This window comes from Plasmopara halstedii, assembly GCF_900000015.1.
Source record: "Plasmopara halstedii genome assembly, contig: Scaffold_20, whole genome shotgun sequence".
NCBI classification, from domain to species: domain Eukaryota; phylum Oomycota; class Peronosporomycetes; order Peronosporales; family Peronosporaceae; genus Plasmopara; species Plasmopara halstedii.
The window spans coordinates 28,804-49,291 of record NW_020186941.1 but is presented as its reverse complement, the minus strand read 5'-3'; the positions used below and the strand labels follow the sequence as shown (position 1 = coordinate 49,291).

At 45.0% G+C, this 20,488-nt stretch overlaps 4 protein-coding genes across 4 annotated transcripts; 2 read left to right on the top strand and 2 right to left on the bottom strand.

Annotated features, from left to right (window-relative positions):
• Positions 1-538: 538 nt before the first annotated feature.
• PHALS_03178 (hypothetical protein L915_20530) lies at positions 539-3,881 on the top strand (the record flags this gene model as incomplete). The annotated part of the gene is made up of 3 exons (XM_024720445.1): positions 539-3,509; positions 3,581-3,590; positions 3,677-3,881. 3 exons carry the CDS (start codon positions 539-541, stop codon positions 3,879-3,881), a joined length of 3,186 nt encoding a protein of 1,061 aa, XP_024571576.1.
• Positions 3,882-7,989: 4,108 nt separating this feature from the next.
• PHALS_03177 (uncharacterized protein) lies at positions 7,990-8,845 on the bottom strand (the record flags this gene model as incomplete). The annotated part of the gene is made up of 2 exons (XM_024720334.1): positions 7,990-8,213; positions 8,290-8,845. The coding sequence occupies 2 exons, from the start codon at positions 8,843-8,845 to the stop codon at positions 7,990-7,992; spliced, it is 780 nt and encodes a 259-aa protein (XP_024571575.1).
• An 8,342-nt stretch (positions 8,846-17,187) lies between these two features.
• Positions 17,188-17,797, bottom strand: PHALS_14868 (uncharacterized protein). Its single transcript, XM_024720223.2, has one exon. It carries the CDS (start codon positions 17,502-17,504, stop codon positions 17,286-17,288), a length of 219 nt encoding a protein of 72 aa, XP_024571574.1. The 5' UTR covers positions 17,505-17,797; the 3' UTR covers positions 17,188-17,285.
• Positions 17,798-18,986: 1,189 nt separating this feature from the next.
• On the top strand, positions 18,987-19,691 carry PHALS_03176 (uncharacterized protein; the record flags this gene model as incomplete). Its single annotated transcript, XM_024720112.1, has 2 exons — positions 18,987-19,542; positions 19,624-19,691. 2 exons carry the CDS (start codon positions 18,987-18,989, stop codon positions 19,689-19,691), a joined length of 624 nt encoding a protein of 207 aa, XP_024571573.1.
• Positions 19,692-20,488: the final 797 nt, after the last annotated feature.

Below are 20,488 nucleotides of genomic sequence, written 5' to 3'. Positions count from 1 at the left end.
ATTTTAACTAATCGTTCGACAGCTGAAGTTGTGACTCATTCCGTGCCCCAACTGCATACAGTCCATCGACCGCGAGCTTATTTTCGATTTCATCCATTCACTCTACCATGTGCACCTTCCTTCTCGTAACAATATTACGGACTAAAAATCAAAAGCAGCGCGCCATTCCGAAAATTCGGCTCGGTTGGTAACGTATTCGTATTGTGTGATCACAGAATTCGAGATCAATGCCGAATGATCTCCTCAAATATATAAGCGCTGGGTTTCTTGTCTGGCGATATGTTATACTTTTTCTACTTCTGCCGCATTAGATATTGATACTGCTGTCACGTGCGTACATGTTGGATGGAAGACTTATGGTTTGCTTGCTTTGGCCCTGCCAAAACTGTTACAATATGGTTAGCTAATGTGAATAGTCTAGTATAATATTGAAGAAATTTCACATCGTGTGACCATCGAATAGAATAAAATGCCATATCTGTAAAGTTGCGCTAGATTAATCCCCATATTTGTGACTTAAGGGTCAATAATATAAATTATGACTTCGTCAGATACTGCGGGACTGGAGCGAGCCGTACTGGCAGCGCTCGGATCGCTTTATCAAGTGCATGGGTCGAATGTGCATGAGATGCAGGCGGCCGACTCTTTCCTTCGTGGTTTTCAGCTTACACCTGCCGCCTTCGATATCTGTATGTCATTACTGGACCAAATATTACAAAATTCTATCACACAACCGAATTCCGGATCATTGGATTCGAACAACGTACCTCCCGTGTTCTTTGCAGCACAGACATTGGCCATAAAATTACGACGTCGGCTATCCACGTCAGAATTGGACGATGGCGCTTGGGTCAAACGGATTGTAACCTGGTTATCCTGCGGCATTCGTTTACCGAAAATGGTGGTTACACAGCTGTTGCTCGCCCTTGTAGCAACATTACCGAAACTTAAAGTCCAAGAATTCAAGCCCCAAGCTTATAATGACATTGAAAAGAACGCTAGTGAGTTCTATGCAGCGGTCCTAGAGACTTGCGCTCAATGCAATGGCCAGAGTGTGGTGGGGTACGCTCTTTTGCATATGGTACAGCAAAGGGTACCCCCTGCAGTGTTTGTCGAATTTTTGCTTCTATTAGTTGAAGAAATCGATAGTTTGATCGACCGAGGTTCCAGAAAGAGGATGCAAGACGAGGTAGATGCCTGGGCATCGGTAGTTTTGGACCGTTTACTTCCTCAAGTAATGCATGAAGCGAGTAACCAACAATTGGGCAATTGTTCCGACGGTGTCGAGATTCAAAATACAGTGCTGCGTGCACTTACAGGCTGGGTACGTTACGTCAGAATCAACACTGATGTGGTGGTGCGTAACCCTTTGTTACACTCATTACTGACCTTTTTAAGTCGAGATGAACTTTTTGATGCTTCCGTCGACTTGGCTGTACAGTTGGTCATTTCTTACGCTCACGATGCGGTTGTTATTCAGTGGCTTGCTCCAACATTGTTGTCGCTACGACGAGCATTCAGCGTCGCGGCAGAAGCGGAAGATGTCGACACCTGTCTAGGACTTTGTCGAATTTTTTCCGAAATGGGAGAAGCATGTTTTGGTTTTATCCAAACTATTGGAAATTACGATGTTGCGCTGGTAGATCTACTACTGGATTGCATGAGTTTCTCGGACGCTGAAGTTGCAGATGTGACGATTCCGTTTTGGTTACATATGTTGGGGAACTTGCAGCATCGGAATTCAGCAACTTTGGAGCGATATCAGCCTCAAGTTATGAGATTGGCGGGATTATGCACGCAAAAACTCCAATTTCGTGATGATTTTCTAAGCTTACCAGGTGATCAACAGCAAAACTTCAAAGATTTTCGTCAGGAAATAGGCGATATTCTAAGAGACTGCTGTCAATTGCTGGGTGTTGAAACAATTCTTCAGCATTGCGTGAATGGCTTGAACCTGGTTTTTCAAGCTCCACTGGATTCACGGAAATGGGAAGCCGTGGAGGCACATTTGTACTGCTTTCGGTCGATCGCGCGTGAAGTGGAGAAAAGCAATACAAACACTGAGACTTTAAACGCTTCGATATCGCTGATTTTTCAGCATTTAACTCAATTTGCAGACCATCCAGCCATCTGCTACACTGCTTGTCTGATCGTATCACGTTATGCCAAGTGGCTCCACGCACATCCGACGGTATTATCGCCATTAGTAGGATTTCTTACGACTTGTGTGACGAAAAGTGCCGAGATATCGTCTTACAAAGATTGGGAAGTGGCAAGAGCAGCCGGTGCTGCTGTTCGTGCATTGGCCATCGACTGCTGGCTGATGCTTGGGCAAGACATAGTCGCCTTTTACTTGCAAATTGAGCAAACGGAAGTCATGGCTGTTGAAGATCAAGTGCTGATTTTAGAGGGCATTTGTATAGGTGTGTCAAGTGTGAAAGACCGAGATTGTCTGCTAACTGTCCTGGACCAAGTGATGAAGGGAATCGGCCAACGACTCACTGCTTTGTTTTCGTCAAGCGCTGCTACGGAGCAAGTGGATATTGCACTTGATGAACTCTTACGATTAATTTGTCTCTACGAATATCTTGATAGTCCCGACATTCAAGGCGAAAGACATCCACTTGTAATGTTAACGGAGCAATTGTGGCCACTTTTTAATCAGATATTGACCGTCTATCGTGGTCACGATGAACTTGTGGAACGCGTCTGTCGGTGCTACAAGCGCATTCTTCGCACTTGTGCCCTACAAATTGCACCACTGTTGCCGCAACTGGTCGATAACCTACTCATGTTTTACCAGGCAGAGCCTAAATCATCATACCTTTATACGGCTAGTATGGTGCTCAAGTTTACTGCAGACAGCAACTCGACCGATCTGAATTCATTGTTTGCTCGAATGATTTATACCCTTATTGAAAAGACAACACCTATTTTTGCTAGCGTGAATGACATGGAGGCGCATCCAGACGTCATCGAAGAATTTTTTTACTTGATGGAACGCGCTATACGGTGTGTACCGCTATTACTAGCTGCATCAGTGCCTATGTCATCAAGTGATCCACAGTGTCCGCTTTTGATAAATATTTTGTCGTGTGCAGTATCGGCGCTTTCAATCTCGCACAACGACGCCAACAAGGCAGTGTTGTGCTTTTTAGAGCAAGTCTACGAGCAGTCTGAAGCTAGAATTAAGCTTTTATCATTATGTGAATTGAACATGGCAGTGCACGAAGGAGGTAAGAAAAAGCTGGTAAGTTGTCTTCTTGAGGGCATCGTGCTTGGCACTATGTCGCCTTCCCGCGTAGATGCAGAACACGGATCAATTGCTGGACTGTTTGTATGTCTTGCAACTGCAAATGGGTCACAGCTTCAACAGTGGATCACGGAATGGTTCGAACAGGCTACAGTTGGGACATTTGCTACTGCTAAGGTGAACTTTCTTACACTAGATGAGGCGCTTGCGTTTCGCAACGATTTATTTAGTTCGGAAAATGAACGCACATTTCGACGTACAATTCGTCATTTTGGAAAACTTTGTGCTTCTCGAAACACATCTTTGACGGACTGTGGGCGTTTGTAGACCAATTGAGGTAAGTGAAACTTTAATCTTAGAAGAAAAGTACATTTTTTTAGTTTTCATTTAGATAGGCTTTAACTGCGAATTTTTGAACCCTAGTAACACAAGGTCACGCGTTGTACACCCCAAGTTCATTCCATTAGCCCTCTGGTACACGCACTTCAGTTTTGATGGAAGCATAAATGGGCCGCTGCTGATGAAGGCAAGGAGCTCAGGGTGGGCAGGAAAAATTCACCGAAATTTTCCAGTCGATTACACTCTTGATGGGTTTCTTGCTAAAGTTGTAAGCTCCCGCCACTCGTAGCAGACTAGTTATGACACCGATGCAGATTCTTTCACTGTAACAAGGTACTGAATCGTGTGCGTCATGATTGCGTTTGACTGTCATTTGTGCAGACATCAAAGGCATTGAGAAAAATGCGTAGATGTAGCAGATTCATTGGTAGCATTTTGGTCTAAGACTAACGGGACACCTTAGAGAGTATAATGAAAATTATAGGCACATCAAAGATATGCTGTGGCGAATGAGAAGTGATGGAAAATAATTACAACATCGCAATCGTTCACATCAGAACAGCATCTGTTTGTATTGACATATTTTGGTATGTATAGTCTTTGCATAGTCACTATGACATCCCGTCCATCCTATCATACACTCGAAACCTGGAACATAGTTTACAAAGCAAAAACACCGACGTAAAGCTTGTGTACCGAGTACATTAACATCGTCAAAGCTACTTAAAGTAATTATGTGCTCATCACAAACCCATATCCAGCTCATTCCGCAGGAGTTTTTTGTTTCTTCCGAGGAGCGAAGGAGGACTGGGTTTACTAAGCATTGAAGCACAATTGAAACGACAGCGACTCCAGTTGTTGCTTCAGTTCATGCCCTCAGCAAGCAAGATAGCCGAACGACGCTGGACAACGGTAGGTGTAGGTCTTCTCACAGCAGTCTTTCCTAAAGTCGGTCGGGGAATGGCCCTCGACTTTCTGTTGGTGTCCTCACTTTGACATGGCAAAATGATCAAGTGAAAATTGATCTCCACCTCGTGGAAATGACAGAGTCGATCAACGAATGGTGCTTGACTTTCTATTGGCGTCCCTCTTTTGACATGGCACTATGGTTAAGTGGTAGTTGATCTCCACCTGGTGAAATTTGACGTGGGCCTGCTGGTACAAAACCCGGTGGGGGATCACATGGCACGACCTTCCGACGAACCAGCGTGTCTGGTATGGTCTTAACTAACCCATTTGGTTTCACTCTGACCCAGAGCTCCACTACGAACAAACACCACGGTCTCTTACTGTCAACGCTCACGGTCGCTGTCTTGGGATGTGTCCTGAACCCCAACGTGGATTCCAATGGCACATTACGAGGGATTTCGGGTTGCGCTTTTTGGTCGACTTTAGGAGCGTAAAAGGCCTTGTGGCCGAGTGAGTTGGACTTTGTCCAACGATACTTCGATGTCACGCTTCCGTCTTGGTACTCAGTGCGCAGTACCAATGGTTGCGCTCTCTGTATCGAGAAGCGACTCAGATTGCGAGTAGAGTTGGAGTTCGTGAGCTCTCGCCGCCGGAAGAAGTCAGATCACAGCAAAACACATTCCCTAATTTGGGCTACACGAGCGGCTCAACGGTGTGTCTGATACCATCGATATCTAGGAGAACTCTTGTTCGAGTAGTGTGGAAGCCGAAGGCGCCAAACTGCACTCCCACAGTGTCGGCAGAGACGAAGTTAAGACCTTTACACGTTACAGGAAACCCCTTCGCCAGATTCTTCTCCCCGTATTTGAAGACTTGCAGCCCCGTTTAGCGTTTCGGCTTTTTTTGGTTCTGGTTCCGGCAACAGTCTAACCCACGCATCACTTATTGCGCAACGGGTGTAATTCTGTAGAGACGGAACGGCACTTGTTCTTCGAGTGTGCGCTGGTATCACGGATGTTGGAGCACTTCGAGAACACGAGGTCCCCCTCTGTCCAATCACAGTGTACGTGGACCATGATAGCAATAGCGGAGAAACCAGTCGTCCAGGGAGAGTGGAGTAGGGCGAGGACGTGATTGAAGACGTTTGGCACACGCTTCGCGCTGCATTTCTCTACATCGTCTGGTCGGACCGCAATCGGTGCTTGTTCGATGCGAAACAGCCCTCTTCATGGCCTTTTCGGTTACATGCGAGCATTTCCGATGTAACTTGAGAGGGCGCTATAATGCTGTCGAGGAAAAACATTTTGGGAAATGCATTTCTGCCATGATGGAGAATGCGCATTTCGGCGATTACACGGCTTCGAGCCCAGCCTCAATATCCACTCGGTGTCGCCTGCTCAAATAAACTCAAACATCTTGCTCACTAACAAGACTTGTATGCGACGAACAGATCGGAATTCTGTAGGCACAACACTGGTTATGAAAAAGCATGCACATATCATAACATTACGTCACTCTATGCGGATGCTGCCTGGTCGGGCAGGATGCCATTCGCCCTTTCTGGTGGTATCACACATCGCTGCACAGTCTCCCGGGCGCTACAAGCCGCCACTACAAGCCGTGCTTCACAAGTCCATCCTGTGCGCTGGGTAGGTCGGCGGTGATGGTAACGAACAAGAACAGTTAAATATGATACACTAACGGTGGGTATACAGCGATTTTGGCTTCGTGTGGGAGAGCGGTATTGACAAACCCGAGGCCAGTGTGGCCGACGATTTGTGGTAATCTGGAGTCTCCCTGTACTTACTGTGTGTTTTTCTACGAGACCTGAGAGGCCGGTGATATTAATTTCACGATTTGGCATGAGGGCCAGTGCCTTTTTTCAACCCATTGACCAAGAGTGTGGTCCACCCTACACGATCTGCCCGTTGCCAAACGACGCAGCAGTGTGCTGGAAGACCAGGGGAGCTACAGGTCTCTACACGTGTAACAAATTGGCATGCAATGGGCGCTCCCCGTGCTGCAGATGTGCTCCAAGTTTTAATCGCTGAATCGAAGAAGCCATCGAGATTTGGTGCCACGCGTAAAGGGTTCACAAGGCAATTTTTAGCGAGAGTTGAAGGGCAAAATGTGAGCCCAATCCCCTACAAGACCGCTATTCAGTCAAAAATGTCAGGCAAAATAAAAGAAAAAAGCTGTTCAGTACAGTACCACAGATTAATTTATAAGTCTATAATAAAAAAATAGACGTCCTTTAACTGTGCTCATCACAAACGTATAAAAAAACTTTGTGATTGACATATCGATTTGTGACAGCATTACTAGTGACCAGCCCCTACTTATTGTCATCATTGTAAATTACTGCTTAGCAGGTCATGTATTCTACACGCCACAGATTCAATGTGGGTACCACGAAAACGCAGATTTGTTATCTTCTCAAGGTATTTGTGCGCCACGTTTTCCCTTTGTTCGACCTCGTGATGTTAAGTGGGTCACATTCACACACTGTAAGTACACCCCTCACTGCGGGGGCTAGATTCATTATTGATAAGAAAAAAAAAAAAAATTAGATGATTTTCGATGGTGCAATCGTTTTATTACCGTAAAAGTTTCGATTTGTGTAGAGATGAACTTCCTATTGACAACGACAAGAATTCTTACGAAGACAATTGCACTATTCGCGTCGGCCGTGTTGACATGTTAAAAGATTCAATATCGGTGCGCTCTAGCGCGATTTTAGCATTCGACAGAACTTCTATGGTTAACGATATTAATCAGGTCGAGTCGACAAACATGTTGATCTCGAGACTAAGACGCCCACTATCGCAGCATGCATAGGCACTGTCGTCGCTATAAGTGAAAAGCTGAGCTTCGACTGCCATCTGTTTGTTACGCAGAAATTCCGCTCTCCCGTTTGCTGCACCAGTTTGATGTGTACAGTTTATTTTCTGGGTGCACACATTTTATTCTCACAATTCTCAGTTGTATCTGCGCTTTTGGCATGTCCTCAGCCAGTGCCTGCAGCAGCTCGAACGAACAGCTCGGTATGAATTGTGACACGAATTCATTCATTTTAATTCACGCATTGCACAAACTCTCGAGCTTTATTAATGGAAGTTTGCGTAACCCAGAGGTTATACTTCGGTTCATTCTTACCGTTTTAGGGTACCCTCGCTGTCCATTGTTTCTGGATGCTTGTCACTCAAGCTATTTCATCCTATAAACATAGTATTTATCTGGTATGAAAAAAGTCAAAGAGATACATCGCCGACGACTCTTTCAAAACTGTAGAGGAATTCCATGCGCAGCTGTTATGGAGTAGATTGTCACACAAATCAAGCGGCAACATTTATCGTTAAAATTCTGTCGGTTTTAGCACAAACTCGTTTGTTAGACATGTATTCAACACATTTCGTATACAAACTTTGTTTACATCCAAGGCTTCCGATCTACACATCAATTTGCTAGCTCAGAGTTTATCAAAATGCTTAGTTACGAAGCTTCCGGGTACTGCATTTTGATGATGAGACTGGGGTGACCTCAGGAGTCTTTTCTTGCTTATTCTTGAAAGGCTCTTTTGGCTTATCCTCGGGAGTCTTTTCTGGCTTATCATCTGACGTTGATTGTTGAGGATTATTGTCGGTTGGCTGATCGGCCTCGCCACCAACCTCTTTTTTGCCACCACCTGAACCTTGAAGAGGAATGCACATTTCTACAATAACAGAGTACAAATCATTAGCAACCATATAATCCACTTAAGTGCCATCAAAACCATGTCGTGAGCTTACTGTAGGATTGCCAAAAGGTCTTGCCATTAATGCCTTGGAACGCCAACCAGTAGAAACGCATCTGCTTACAGCCTCCATTGGCACACGATGAATAGTCCACGGGGAACACTGATTTAATGTTCACATCTACATTTCCGTATTTGCTATAGCAATCATCTTCATACAGCACTTTTTTGTTGTCAAGCCACATCTCACATGGACCCGTGTGAACCATGGCACGTGAGAAGGTGGCTTTGCCATCTTTGGGAATGGGCTGAGGCTTGCCGTTGGGATCACTGTAGCCACAATCTCGCCCAAGGACAGGATTATCCATGAGAGTCTTCAGGTCTTTGAAGTTGTTGGCAGCCTTCAGACTTTGAAATGCCTTGACGCTTTTCTGAGTATTACCATTCCAATCCGAACTTTTCCAAAGAGGTTCAATTTGCACTATCCAACCATCATTTCCCTGGCCTTTGAACTGCGTCCGAGGAATGTACATATAGCCATGACTATCAATGCTTGGCGTCAACGTTGCAAAGATTACAATTGTCGACGCAATTAGTGCAGTTCTTGTCATTGTTGTGTAAGAATCTTCGTCGTTGTCTGTATAAGTGAAATTTGGAAATGGTGAAGCTCAATGAATAGCGAGCTCAGAAACATCAAATAGGTTTAATAACATGACGAATTTACATCTCAAGATAGAGAGCTAAAGTCTTGCTGAGACTATCGATCAGCTGCTTGAATGACGAAATATAGAGCATAATACAGCTACGTTTGGTATTCTTTACATTGACCACATGGTAAATATATCAAGTTGCCTTGGTATACTCTACATTCCGCACATTTTTACAAGGTAGAAGTTAGCTGACAATAATACGGTAAAATACTAAATTTCGCTGCTGATGTTCTCTAAAAGGTCCAGACGTGTACGTTTCTTGGCAATGGCTGCAGTATAAGCTTGCTATTCAAAGTCAATCAACACGAAATGTTATCATTTGTGTCGGGTCATTTACGCAATCTCACTTTGGTAATGCTTAAAATTGATGCAAGTACCAGATAACCGTGTAACTTATTGTGACTTCCACATTACAAGTCACCGACGAGTCTACACACAATACTCAGATTTCGTATAGTAAATGTAACGTCTATGTCGTGATGACCACCTTGTAACTAACACCATCACGCTTCTTGATCCCTTGCGATTTTTGCTGATGACTACGCCATCTTTTACTGGAAATTAAATTTGAAATACTCATGATGTATAAAGCTGAGAATATATATCATAAAAAATGCTGGCAAAACAAGGACATCAACTAATCGATTGTTTGAGGTTCTACACAGGTAAGAGCTCAGAGGGAAATGATTGATGCATAAAGGAGAGTCAGAACCACTTCCGCCAAATCATCTGAAACTTCAACCTCTTTACTATATACTTTACTGCAGATTCCACCCATTAATAATACAATCAGTCAAGCGCAGCTTGCATTACAAGCGTTAAGTGAATATAAGGCTCCATCTATTCCAGTGCATGGTCTTACATTCTATGATTAATGCATTGTAATAAATGCTTTAGGAAAATTTTGCTTCAAAACAAATGGACCAGTATTTGGTTGAATTTTTAATAAAGGGCATAATGACATTGTGAGGTAACGCATAAGAATAATATGAACGGTTAAATGTTTAAACGTGATATTCCGTGGCAAAGGCTCTATCACAACACTTAGTCAATAATCTTGATCTGATGCATATTATTCTAGCGTAATTATCATCTCATGTACCATGGTGCGCACGAAATCGTTCTCAGAGCAAGGCTTGGATTTTACAATGGATTTGAGGCCCAAAAAAAGTTCGTCATATCGGCCTCCTCCCTCCGCTATTAATGTGATATTGCACAGGGTAGCAGACTCTGGTTTAAATTATGCTTGTCTCCTTGTTGGCCACCTAGGCTCTACCCCGTAATAAATCGTCATATGCGTGTCAGCATCGGGTCAGTTGTACTCCTCAATGAATAGAATTTGCCTCTGTCTTTTTGACATAAAACCTCTCATATATTTAAATTAAACGACCAAATTGACTCGCATTTCTCTAGAATAAAGTACTTGGAAGCAAAGTCCACCACTATTTAATCATTCCACATATTAAATTGTCCTCATGCGTTACCAGATCATGTGTCCGACTAAAACTATCAAAGCCCATTGAACTTGTAAATTATTTTCATGAGAAGAGATTTATGCCAGTTTTAATAGCTTCTATACAGTATTGTATCAGCTTACTGAGATGACGCCGCTCGATACTGTCGAAAGGCGATGTTGCGGCTGTATGTCAAGAAAGTTTATGCGAAGGGGCAGTGCGTTTACAGTGAGCGATCTATGAAAGTGTTTTCAACGATGGACTCGCAGCGGATAAAGTGATCGTCACAACAAAACAAAAAAGGAAAATCAACAGCTTAAGGAAGTGTTAAAAAAACATCTATGATGAAGTAGCTGGGCAAGACGGAGATTCTCTTTGGGCGAGTATGTTGACTACAATAGCAGCTATGACACTGATGATTGAGTAGACCCGCTATATCGACGACGTGGTTGATCGAATCGTACAGCCTGATTCCCAGAGTGTAAACAGCCCATCCGCATCAGGATTGTAGTCATCATCAACGAAGCCATCTACACCGGATGAGGGCTGTTTGGCGATGCGCTCAAATCTGTACGATTCCTTGATGGAATGTCTGCTGTACATCACGAATTACTTGGCTAGATGGTGCAATTTTAATACCACAGCTGATACATTCCTGGAGAGCCTCAGAGTGCAACAATGTGGTGCAGCTATTTGTGTGCTACGCTTCTTGAAGACTACACGCCAAACTGATATCGCCTGTCAAGGATGTGGTAATATTGCGGTTTGATGCTAATTTTGGGGCAGACGTTGTAACGAAATTACACGTACTCTTGTATGAAAGGCCGGGTCACACAAGATGGTATGATTGTACAAAGGTGTGCATTACACAAGTTCATGTAATCACGCAATGGTGTGGCTACACCGTGACAAGAAGCTACTACCTGGCAGGACTGTCAGTAGTAATGCATATTGATTAGATTTTACTATTTGATTAAGAAAACCTAGAGTTTTAGATATAGGCGGCTCTGCCGCAAATTTTAAAACAGCTAAATACAGCTGCAATTTTTAACGGAAGAGCGTCTTTGCCTTGGTTAAAGCTCTTAAGTACTCTTGGAGGGAGCGGATTGCGATCCGCTACGCTCGTACTCTTTCTTGTATAGAACGTAAGGTGGTGACCCAAGTACGCCTCCCCTAAGCAAAGAGCTACGGCAGCCTCGCTGCAATTGGTATTACTCGTAGTCAATCTAGGCCTGAGTCGTTACGACTGATCCTCTGTGAGGATAAAGAAATTCTCCGATTTGCCCCAGGGCATGCAAGACATGCTTATTAAGCTGATGTCTCTGCTTGATCCTGAGGGCGTGGAATCCCTTGCTTCGCAAGAACTCGAAGCGAAAAATGCGCGCCTTGAGGCAAACGATGTAATTTCTCTGCTAGAGCACAAAAAGATGATGCCGGCGTCGACTGCGTCCATGAAGCCACCGTCGACGACGGATGACTCCTTCTGACTCCGGCCGCTCATGGTGAGCGTTAAGACCTTCGAGGGTAAGGATGAAGAAAATATCCTGCTCAAAGTGAGAGAGGCCGAGATGGCTTTGGCATCCGCCATGCCCCGGATCGAGCAACAGCGCGTGGCGCTAGCTATCGCTAAGCTCGGGGACCGAGCGCGAGAATGGGCACTAACATGCGGTACTTCGGTTGAAGCGGCGTTCCCCTCCTGGAAGGAGCTTTTTGCGAGTGTGGTTATTTTGCTCCAACCATGCAATACGAAGGATTGATTAGAGGTCGAAGGCCTTGGGTGCTATGCGCAGGTCTCCTGGTGAAGCTTTGGTGAGTCATGAACCCACCTTTGCTAGAAAGCAGAAGCGCTATTGCCGCGGGCTTTAGACCAGTACGGTCAATGTGCTGGATATCGGAGTATCCAAGTTGTCGAAAACCAAAGGTGTATTGGACAAGAGTCCCGAGCATGGCTCGCGGGCTGAACGTGGAGTGGCACGTTACCCACTGAGCACTACTCAAGTATCAAAGCAGTTGCTGCATGCCGAAAGTGGCATGGTCGGCCAAGGGCCGAGGCATCGAGGGCGAGGCCCTAGTGATGCACGTGGAGTGGCACGTAATCCCCTGAGCACTGCCCACGTTTCGAATCAGTTGCTGAATGCCCAGAGTGGCATGGTCGGACGAGGTTGGGCAAGGTCCTTCAGATGCGTGTGAGGTGGCACATTATCACTGCGGGATTTACAGCTCTTCGTCGGATGCTGTTAGTTCCATCAGGGCTACGGTGGAGCAGGAAGTGAGGCTGACACTGGACGACGCTAAGTGGGTGTTCATACTGGTCTCGCTTAGACGTACACCCTCTGTGAAGAGGCGACAGCGACGTCGTATGCTAGTTGCAAGACGCGGGACGTCCACCATGAACTAGGATGTTTCTACCGTAGATGATAGGGCACAGCTTTATTCCCTCGTCAACGGTACGACGGGAGAAGAAGACGGCGACGTCACCCTCGAGGCTATATCTGCGGTGGATTCTTTTTTTGAGCTGGACAAGGTTTCTCTTAAAGAGTTTGGCGGTACCTTGAAGACGGGCGACTTAGCCGAAGTGGTCATTATACGACCGGAAAAGGAGATCAACTCGTCGTCGCTTCTGGATAAAGCTGTCCTGAAGGACACCAAGAGGGTGCTGAGCACACGAAGTGGATCTTTGATCCTAATAACCCCTCGGATCCGTACTCTTCTTTTGAAAAGAAGTTTTAAGATGTCGTCTCCGAAGGCCCACCGTCGGTACCCCAGACCGAGGTATCCGTCATGAGATCGATCTGATCCGGGAACCAAATATTGCGTAACAAGCCAATACCCCCTCCCAAGGAGCAGTGTGACGTCATTGACGCCTTTTTCCGTGCGAAGCACGATGCGAGAATGGTGCGTGAGAGCAAGTCTCCCCACTCGACACCGACATTTTGTGTCTGGAAGCCGAACGGCAAGTGGCGTATCATTCACGCTTACAATAGGCATGAGAGCTGCCACCATCACGGCACAAACACCAATTCATAAAAAGGATGTTCTTCAGTACAACACGGTTGGATGTCCAAAGTACAGTGCACTCAACTTGGTCGATGGATATTACCAAGTGCTAATGATACGAGTGATTATTCGCCGACGGCGGCGAGTACTCCGAGCGGCATGCTGTAGGAGTGGATGGTGATGCCCAAAGGGCTGTCAAATGCACTATAAACTTTCTTGATGCAGTTGTTCAAGTGCCCCAGTGGGCCTATACATTGTCATACTTTGATGCCATCTTCGTCCACAGTCGAGCGGGGCACGGGAGGACAGATGAGGAAAACCACATCGTTCGTTTAAACGCGGTGCTCGAGTGCATGCGCACGAATAAGTTGTAATGCAGACAAGTCCATCTTTGGCGCAGAAGAGACTCCCTTCTTAGGGGGCTTCGTCGGGAAGCGTGGTCATCGAGCGAATCTCGCTAAGGTCACGTCCAAAGAACCACAAGGACTTGAGCAAGTGGTTTGGCCTCGCCAACTACTTGCCTAAGTACAGCGAGTACTACGCAGAAATGTCACGACCATTCTCGAATCTCCTTAGGAAAGATGCGGAATGGTGTTGAGACACAGAACATCGGGAGGCTTTTGACGGGGTCAAAGTCAGCCTCCTTTATGCACCAATACTGGCGTTGCCAGACCCCGATTGTCCTCTCAGTGTCGTCTGTAACGTTCCGGACTTTGCCATCGGCTGTGCGTTGCTGCAAGCAGACGCCGAGGGGCAAGATCGGGTGATCACGTTCCGAATCTCACTAGCTCAAGGCTGCAGAGGATAACTACCCAGTTTGCGACATGGAATTACTTGTGAGGATGTGCGCACTTGTCAAGTTCGGGCTTGACCTGCTCGGCTCCAAGCCGTTCGTGATCTACTCAGATCATGCGTCACTACGCACTGCGACTCAGTCGCCTCAACTCTTGCAGAGCATGGCCAGATGGCTCTCATTTTTCGCCAAATATAAATTCAAGGTGAAGCATAAGCCAGGAAAGTAGAATGCTTTGGCTGATGCGTTGTCACGAAGTGCAGATTATGAGTTGCCTATGCCAAGACGGTAACGTCGTCCGTCGACGGATACGCCACGAATTGTGGCTCCTCATGATGAGAATTTGAAGTACCTTATCCTATAAGAGGCCCACGACACCCCCACTCAGTGGCCAATCAGTCGTGAGAGGACCTACAGCTCTATGAGTTGCCACTACTGGTGGCTCAAGCTGTACATATGTACGAGCATCAATGTGAGCACGTGTGAGACGTGTCAAAGAGTATAACCTTCTCCGAATGCGATGGCGCCGCTGGACAGTTTGCCGGTACCCTCCGGGTGCTGGTAGTCCATGAGTTTGGACTTTGTGTTTGGCCTGCCGAAGGGCTCGGCGGGCAACACGGGTGTCGTGGTCTTCGTCGATTGTTTAAGCTAGATTACTCATCTTGCGGTGGTGCCGGACACCATCGACGGTGTCGGTACAGCGACGCTGTTTGTGGAGCGTGTTCTTAAACGACGACCTCCAATGTGCTTGACACCAAGCTGGATATGTCAACAGCGGACCATCCTCAGACCGATGGTCAAATTGAGTGCGTAAAATACGTCGTTGAAGGCGTTCTTCAGTGTCTGCGCTGAGACTCCAAGGCGCTGGATCGTCATGCTGTAACCCGTAAATTTTGCTCTTAAAAATGCATTGCATTCCTCTACCGGCTACACGCCATTATACGTGAACGGCATCGTTTATCCTCGCGTCCCGCTGACACCGCCACCCCACACTCAGGGCTGGTGGAGGAGCAATGGCCGAGCGGCTAGCTGATGTCAGCCATCTCACTTTTCGTAAAGAAGTCGACGAATTTCTGCCTACCAGATTAAGTTTCTGACGACACGTTCGCGGTACGATGACTGAAAGCCAGGAAATGCAGAAGGAATATGCAGACAGAAGAGGTGGAGAAAATGTTAAAAACTTCGAGGTCGGATTCCTGGTTTCGTTGATGCTAAAAACCTTCCTACACATGCAATTTCTGCTGTTTTCAAGATGAAGCTCTGTCACGATTTATCGGGCCTCTTGAGGTTGTGGCCAAGCAAGGCCTTGTGTATACGCTAAAACCTTCCGAAACGGATGCGCACCCACCCGGTGTTCTGTGTGGTCTTGCTCAAGCCGTACCGGGAAATGGCGCAAGTGAACCAGGAAGCGCTGGTACCGGAGCGGCGCCAACAGGCGCTCGACCACCCAGAATCTGAACCAGCAACTGGTTTTATGCACGGAGTAACGATCTCCATCTTCAACGGCGCCAAGCGCTCCATCTTCGCATGAAGCGACGCATTCATCTGCTCGACGGCTAGGAGCCACTCCGATAGAGCGCGATTGTCATTAACATGAGGCAGCCGATGCACAATGTGCTTCAAGCTCTCTAGGTATTCCGCGCAGCGGTATGCGACCCCAGCATGATGCTCAGCGGAGTCCCAATCGTGACTGACCTCGCCATTAAGAGCTCGAAGAGGGTCGACAAACCTTGCGGTCGTAGTGGGAGTTGTCAGCATGCATCCATACGCTGGTAAGTACCTTAAAAGCGTGTTCCGCAAGGTTTTTATGGCCTCTCAGACGCGGACGGACGGTGCAAAGCCGACGTAGTACAAGTGGCTACATGTTCATGATGTATCGCGGATTATTCAGCTGATGATGCAGGAAAGACCGCACGGTGGCACGGCGGCTGTCATCGACAAAGCCGTAGTACATGTCGTTGACGAAAGCTATTCATTCCAATGTGACTCAAAGCAGATTGATCTAGGGCAAAAAGGTGAAGAAAATCTTTGAGGATTTATGAGGAGACTCAAGGCTCAATCGCGCCAGCACCGCATTGATTCGTTAACAAGTGCACCATATTTGCTATCCTTTTGTGTATGTGAGGAGGTTGATGAGGATCAAGTAGTGTTTTAGTACAGCTTGGCGAAGGACATGAAGGAAGGTCTAATGACCAAGCCGATCACTGCTGTGTAATGCGAGAAATTTCGGAACAAGTTGGGAAGAATGTCATGTGAAGTTGCCGAGCAGAATAAGAGTGCTGCTAGGAGATGCCTCAATCAGCGATTGTACCAGCCAGATATCAGGAAGTCGGCTGATCACAGAATAACCAACTAGTGAAGGCGGAAGATAATGCAGTAAGAGAAGCTGACGGAATATCCATCAAATTGACAGGATATCAAGGACTAGATTTTAATGTAGCAAAAACGTTTTAAAACCTTGCAATCAACCTAGATACTTTGCATTTTTCCATCTACCGCTTACGTGCTATTTTTTACATCAGCAGAGACAATACTCACAATCGAAAAATCAAGAAATCACCTGGGCTTATCTACTATATTAAATGACTTTGATCTTTTCCTTGACACGACTCCCACTGACAAAGTCACTGATAACGTTATAGACGTTGCCAAAAAATCAAACTTTTGTATATCGGAAAGCAGATCAACAACTACATCTTGTTTGAGAGTCTGATCACCGAATGTTTGGCAGCATATCAGCCAGGCCAAATGATTTACAGAACATGAAGTAGCTTACATTGCATTAAGATCCTACGCAGCTGCTTCTAATAATATCAATATGAAAAGTGTCGGCGTATGTAAGCGGATTCGGTGCCATGACTGCTTGATGAATTGCCTCCAGTATTGATGGTTTGTACCCCTGGGTGCGTTAAAGGACACTTATGAATGCATTTAGTTTTAGACCGATGTCGTCACAGACGTTCACGATTTGTGTCATAGTTCGGGATTTTGAATATGGACGCGAATGTAAAAAATTATTAAGCCCAATAAATCTTCTGAATAACGCACAAATGCATATCTATAGACATATGTTATTGCTCGACATGCTTTAAACGCTTCACGTCCCGTCGCCGTTTGCACTCCAGAGCCATTCGAGCTGTACATCAATATGCTTATTCAAACCTGCTCGGGATGCTTTATTACAACGCTTTTGGTCAGCGCATTTCGGCGACAACACAATGGTGACCTCTGGAGTTTTCAATATTGTAAGAAAGCAATTCTTGAAAAAAATGAATAGTAGAACCTGTAAAGCATAATCTCCATACTCAAGCATCATCAACGAGATTTCATGACGACTGCTAAACTGGCTTTTATTCACACTCTGGAAGAAAAACGCATCCTTAAAGCCTCTTGGGGAATGCACTGAAGCCGCAATTGACACTGAGAAAGATTTGTTGATGTGAGTCTTGAAGTTGTTGGCAGCCTTCAATTTTCGAAAGGTCCTAGCAGTTCTAGGACCATTTTAATCCTAACTCTTCCAGATTAGATCAGTTCGTGCTATCCAAACCAGATGAGTGTGGCATTAGAACTGCACCTCGAAGACAGGCTTGTACCCGCGACCATCCGTGATAGAAAATAAGGCTATGAGGAGAAAATACTGACGTAAATAGTCATTGTGATTGATCAAAAATCATTGTCGTTTGTCAATAGTAAGTAAACCTCGCGATCTAAATTCGGTCACACAAATGCTTGCAAATTTCTTTAACCTCACTACAAAAATATTCTGTTGAAGCAGCGTGAGAGTACCATATATCAATACATCGCAATGCGAGTGTTGCAACACGATTGAATGCAGATGAAGATAGTGGTGAGAAAGAAGAAACGTCTCGCATTGACAGCATCTTCTGCAGTAGCAATTAAGGTAAAAGTCGGCCACCATGTAAAACAGCCGCATATGCTTAGATCATCGAATTATACTGTTGTTAATGGCTAAAAAATTTCACGTCAAAAGTGCGAGGAAACAGATGATTTGGCAGAATCGGGTCTGAACAGCAATCGACTCACCTTTTCTTTTCAACCACTTTTGTCAAAGTATTGCATCTCAAACATGCAAGCACTTGGAGTCCCTTTTCTGGTAACCTTTCTTCAGCTAAAGCGTCATCGGAGTCAAGTTTTATGATATTCGAGCTTTTCAGATGGGCTTACTCATCGGAGATAGAGAGCGGCCTAAGAGCCGCAATTGTACTATAAGCAATGTGGTCACCACGACTTAGATGTAGCATCCGCTACACAAATTTTGACTATGGTGTGAAGATATTTCTAAAGTTAATGCTGCTCCAAATATGGGGTTTGCTAAAATGCGTGTATTCTAAAGAAGTGCCAACTGGGTTTCCTACTTAAAAATAAAGCATTTCATGTTGACTGACTTTGACTTGCATGGTAATGTCGCGGTAGCTGCTGGGAAACAAAAACTTATGGAGTGTGAGAAGCATATAGCTTCTTTATAGTAAAATATTCAGCTATTAATCCACACTGTTGCCAGTATAGAGAAACTTCTTTTTCGACCTTGTAAAGATGTGCAGTACGTCAAGTAAAACAGTGCAACTTTATTGTGCCCTATGCTTAACTCTAAGCTAGTCAACCAAGCGTCTGATCGTTAGTTCTAGCATAAATTTTAGTTCTCAATTTCAAGATGTAAATTCATCATGACATATGACTTTTTGAAACTGTTCGCTGTCTTTTGAGCTTGCTATCCATCAAGCTTTATCACTTTAAAATTTGACTTCCAACTGACAACGACAACAACTATTACACGACAATGACAACAACTGCACTAATTGCGTCGACTGTTCTTATCTTCGCAACCTTCATTTCAAACACTGATGGTCATGGCTACATGCTTATCCCCCAAGCGCAATTTAAAGGATCTGCTAATTCGGCTTGGATTGTGCAAATTGACCCCCTCTGGAAGAGCTCGGATTGGAATGGTAACACCCAAAAAAGTGTTAAGACCTTTCAAAAATTGAAGGCTGCCAACAAATTCAAGGACCTCAAGACTCTCATGGATACGTCTGCCTTTGGCGCCAAATGTGGCTTCAGTGATCCCAAAGGCAAACCTCAGCCCATTCCCAAAGATGGCAAAGCCACCTTCTCACGTGCTATAGTTCACACAGGTCCATGTGAGATCTGGCTTGACAACAAAAAAGTGCTTTACGAAGATGACTGCTATAGCAAGTACGGTAATGTGGATGTGAACATCAAATCGGTGTTTCCAGTGGACTATTCGTCGTGTGCCAATGGAGGGTGTAAGGAGATGCGTTTCTACTGGTTAGCGTTCCAGGGCGTGAATGGAAAAACCGTTTGGCAGTCCTACAGTAAGCTAACGACATGGTTTTAACGAGATTAGAATTTGGATTCTAGGTTTGCTAATGTTCCTGTTTATTCTGTTCATATAGAAAATTGCATCCCTCTTCAAGGATCAAGCGGTAAGAATGGTGGTACCATCCGACGAGGATCCTCTTAGGATGAGTGGTGACTCCATCTGTCACCATTGTCTTGTCATCGAAATACAAAGACCAAAAGCGTCATAAAAAACATCTCGATCAGTGAGGAAGATGAGCCATGCAACAGAATGCGTCAAAAACATGTGTCGTGTAGCAATTTGTTTAGTATATGTCTAAATGTATACAAGTGTTTTATCCACGTAATTTGTCTAGATGTGATTCTATATTTTCGGGATCCGAATCTTTCAAATAACATCATATCTTTGTCGTCGAAAGCACAGCATGACATTTCGTGAAAATATATTCTTTGTTAAAGGTGAGCCGTTTTCGTATTTTCAACAAACGCGGGACTTGACAAATTATGTGCAAAAATACTTTAATGCTTTTTAGACAAATTCCTTTACGACACATGTTCTTAACGCATTCTGTTCCATGGCTTACACACTATCTTGCTTATTCACTGATCAAAATACGCTTTTGGTCTTTGCATTTCGATGACATGACAATGGTGACATTTGGAGACATCACTTATCCTATTGGATCTTAGTCGAATGATAGCACCTTAAGCTATCTTCGAGAACTCGAGACTCCCATCTGAAAAGCTCTGATGACGATTAAGTTGGGAAAAAGTTGCTAGAAAAGAGACTCAAAGTTTAAGTTGCAAGTTTGATGGAAGTTTCGAAGAAAGTGGACGGTGAACGTGTGACGCAACAGATGAATTGGCGGAATCGGGTCTGAAAGGCAATTTTGACACTAAACTTTATTGCCATCCACAACGGCATGACTCGAAGGTCTAAGCATACGGCTGGTATACGGC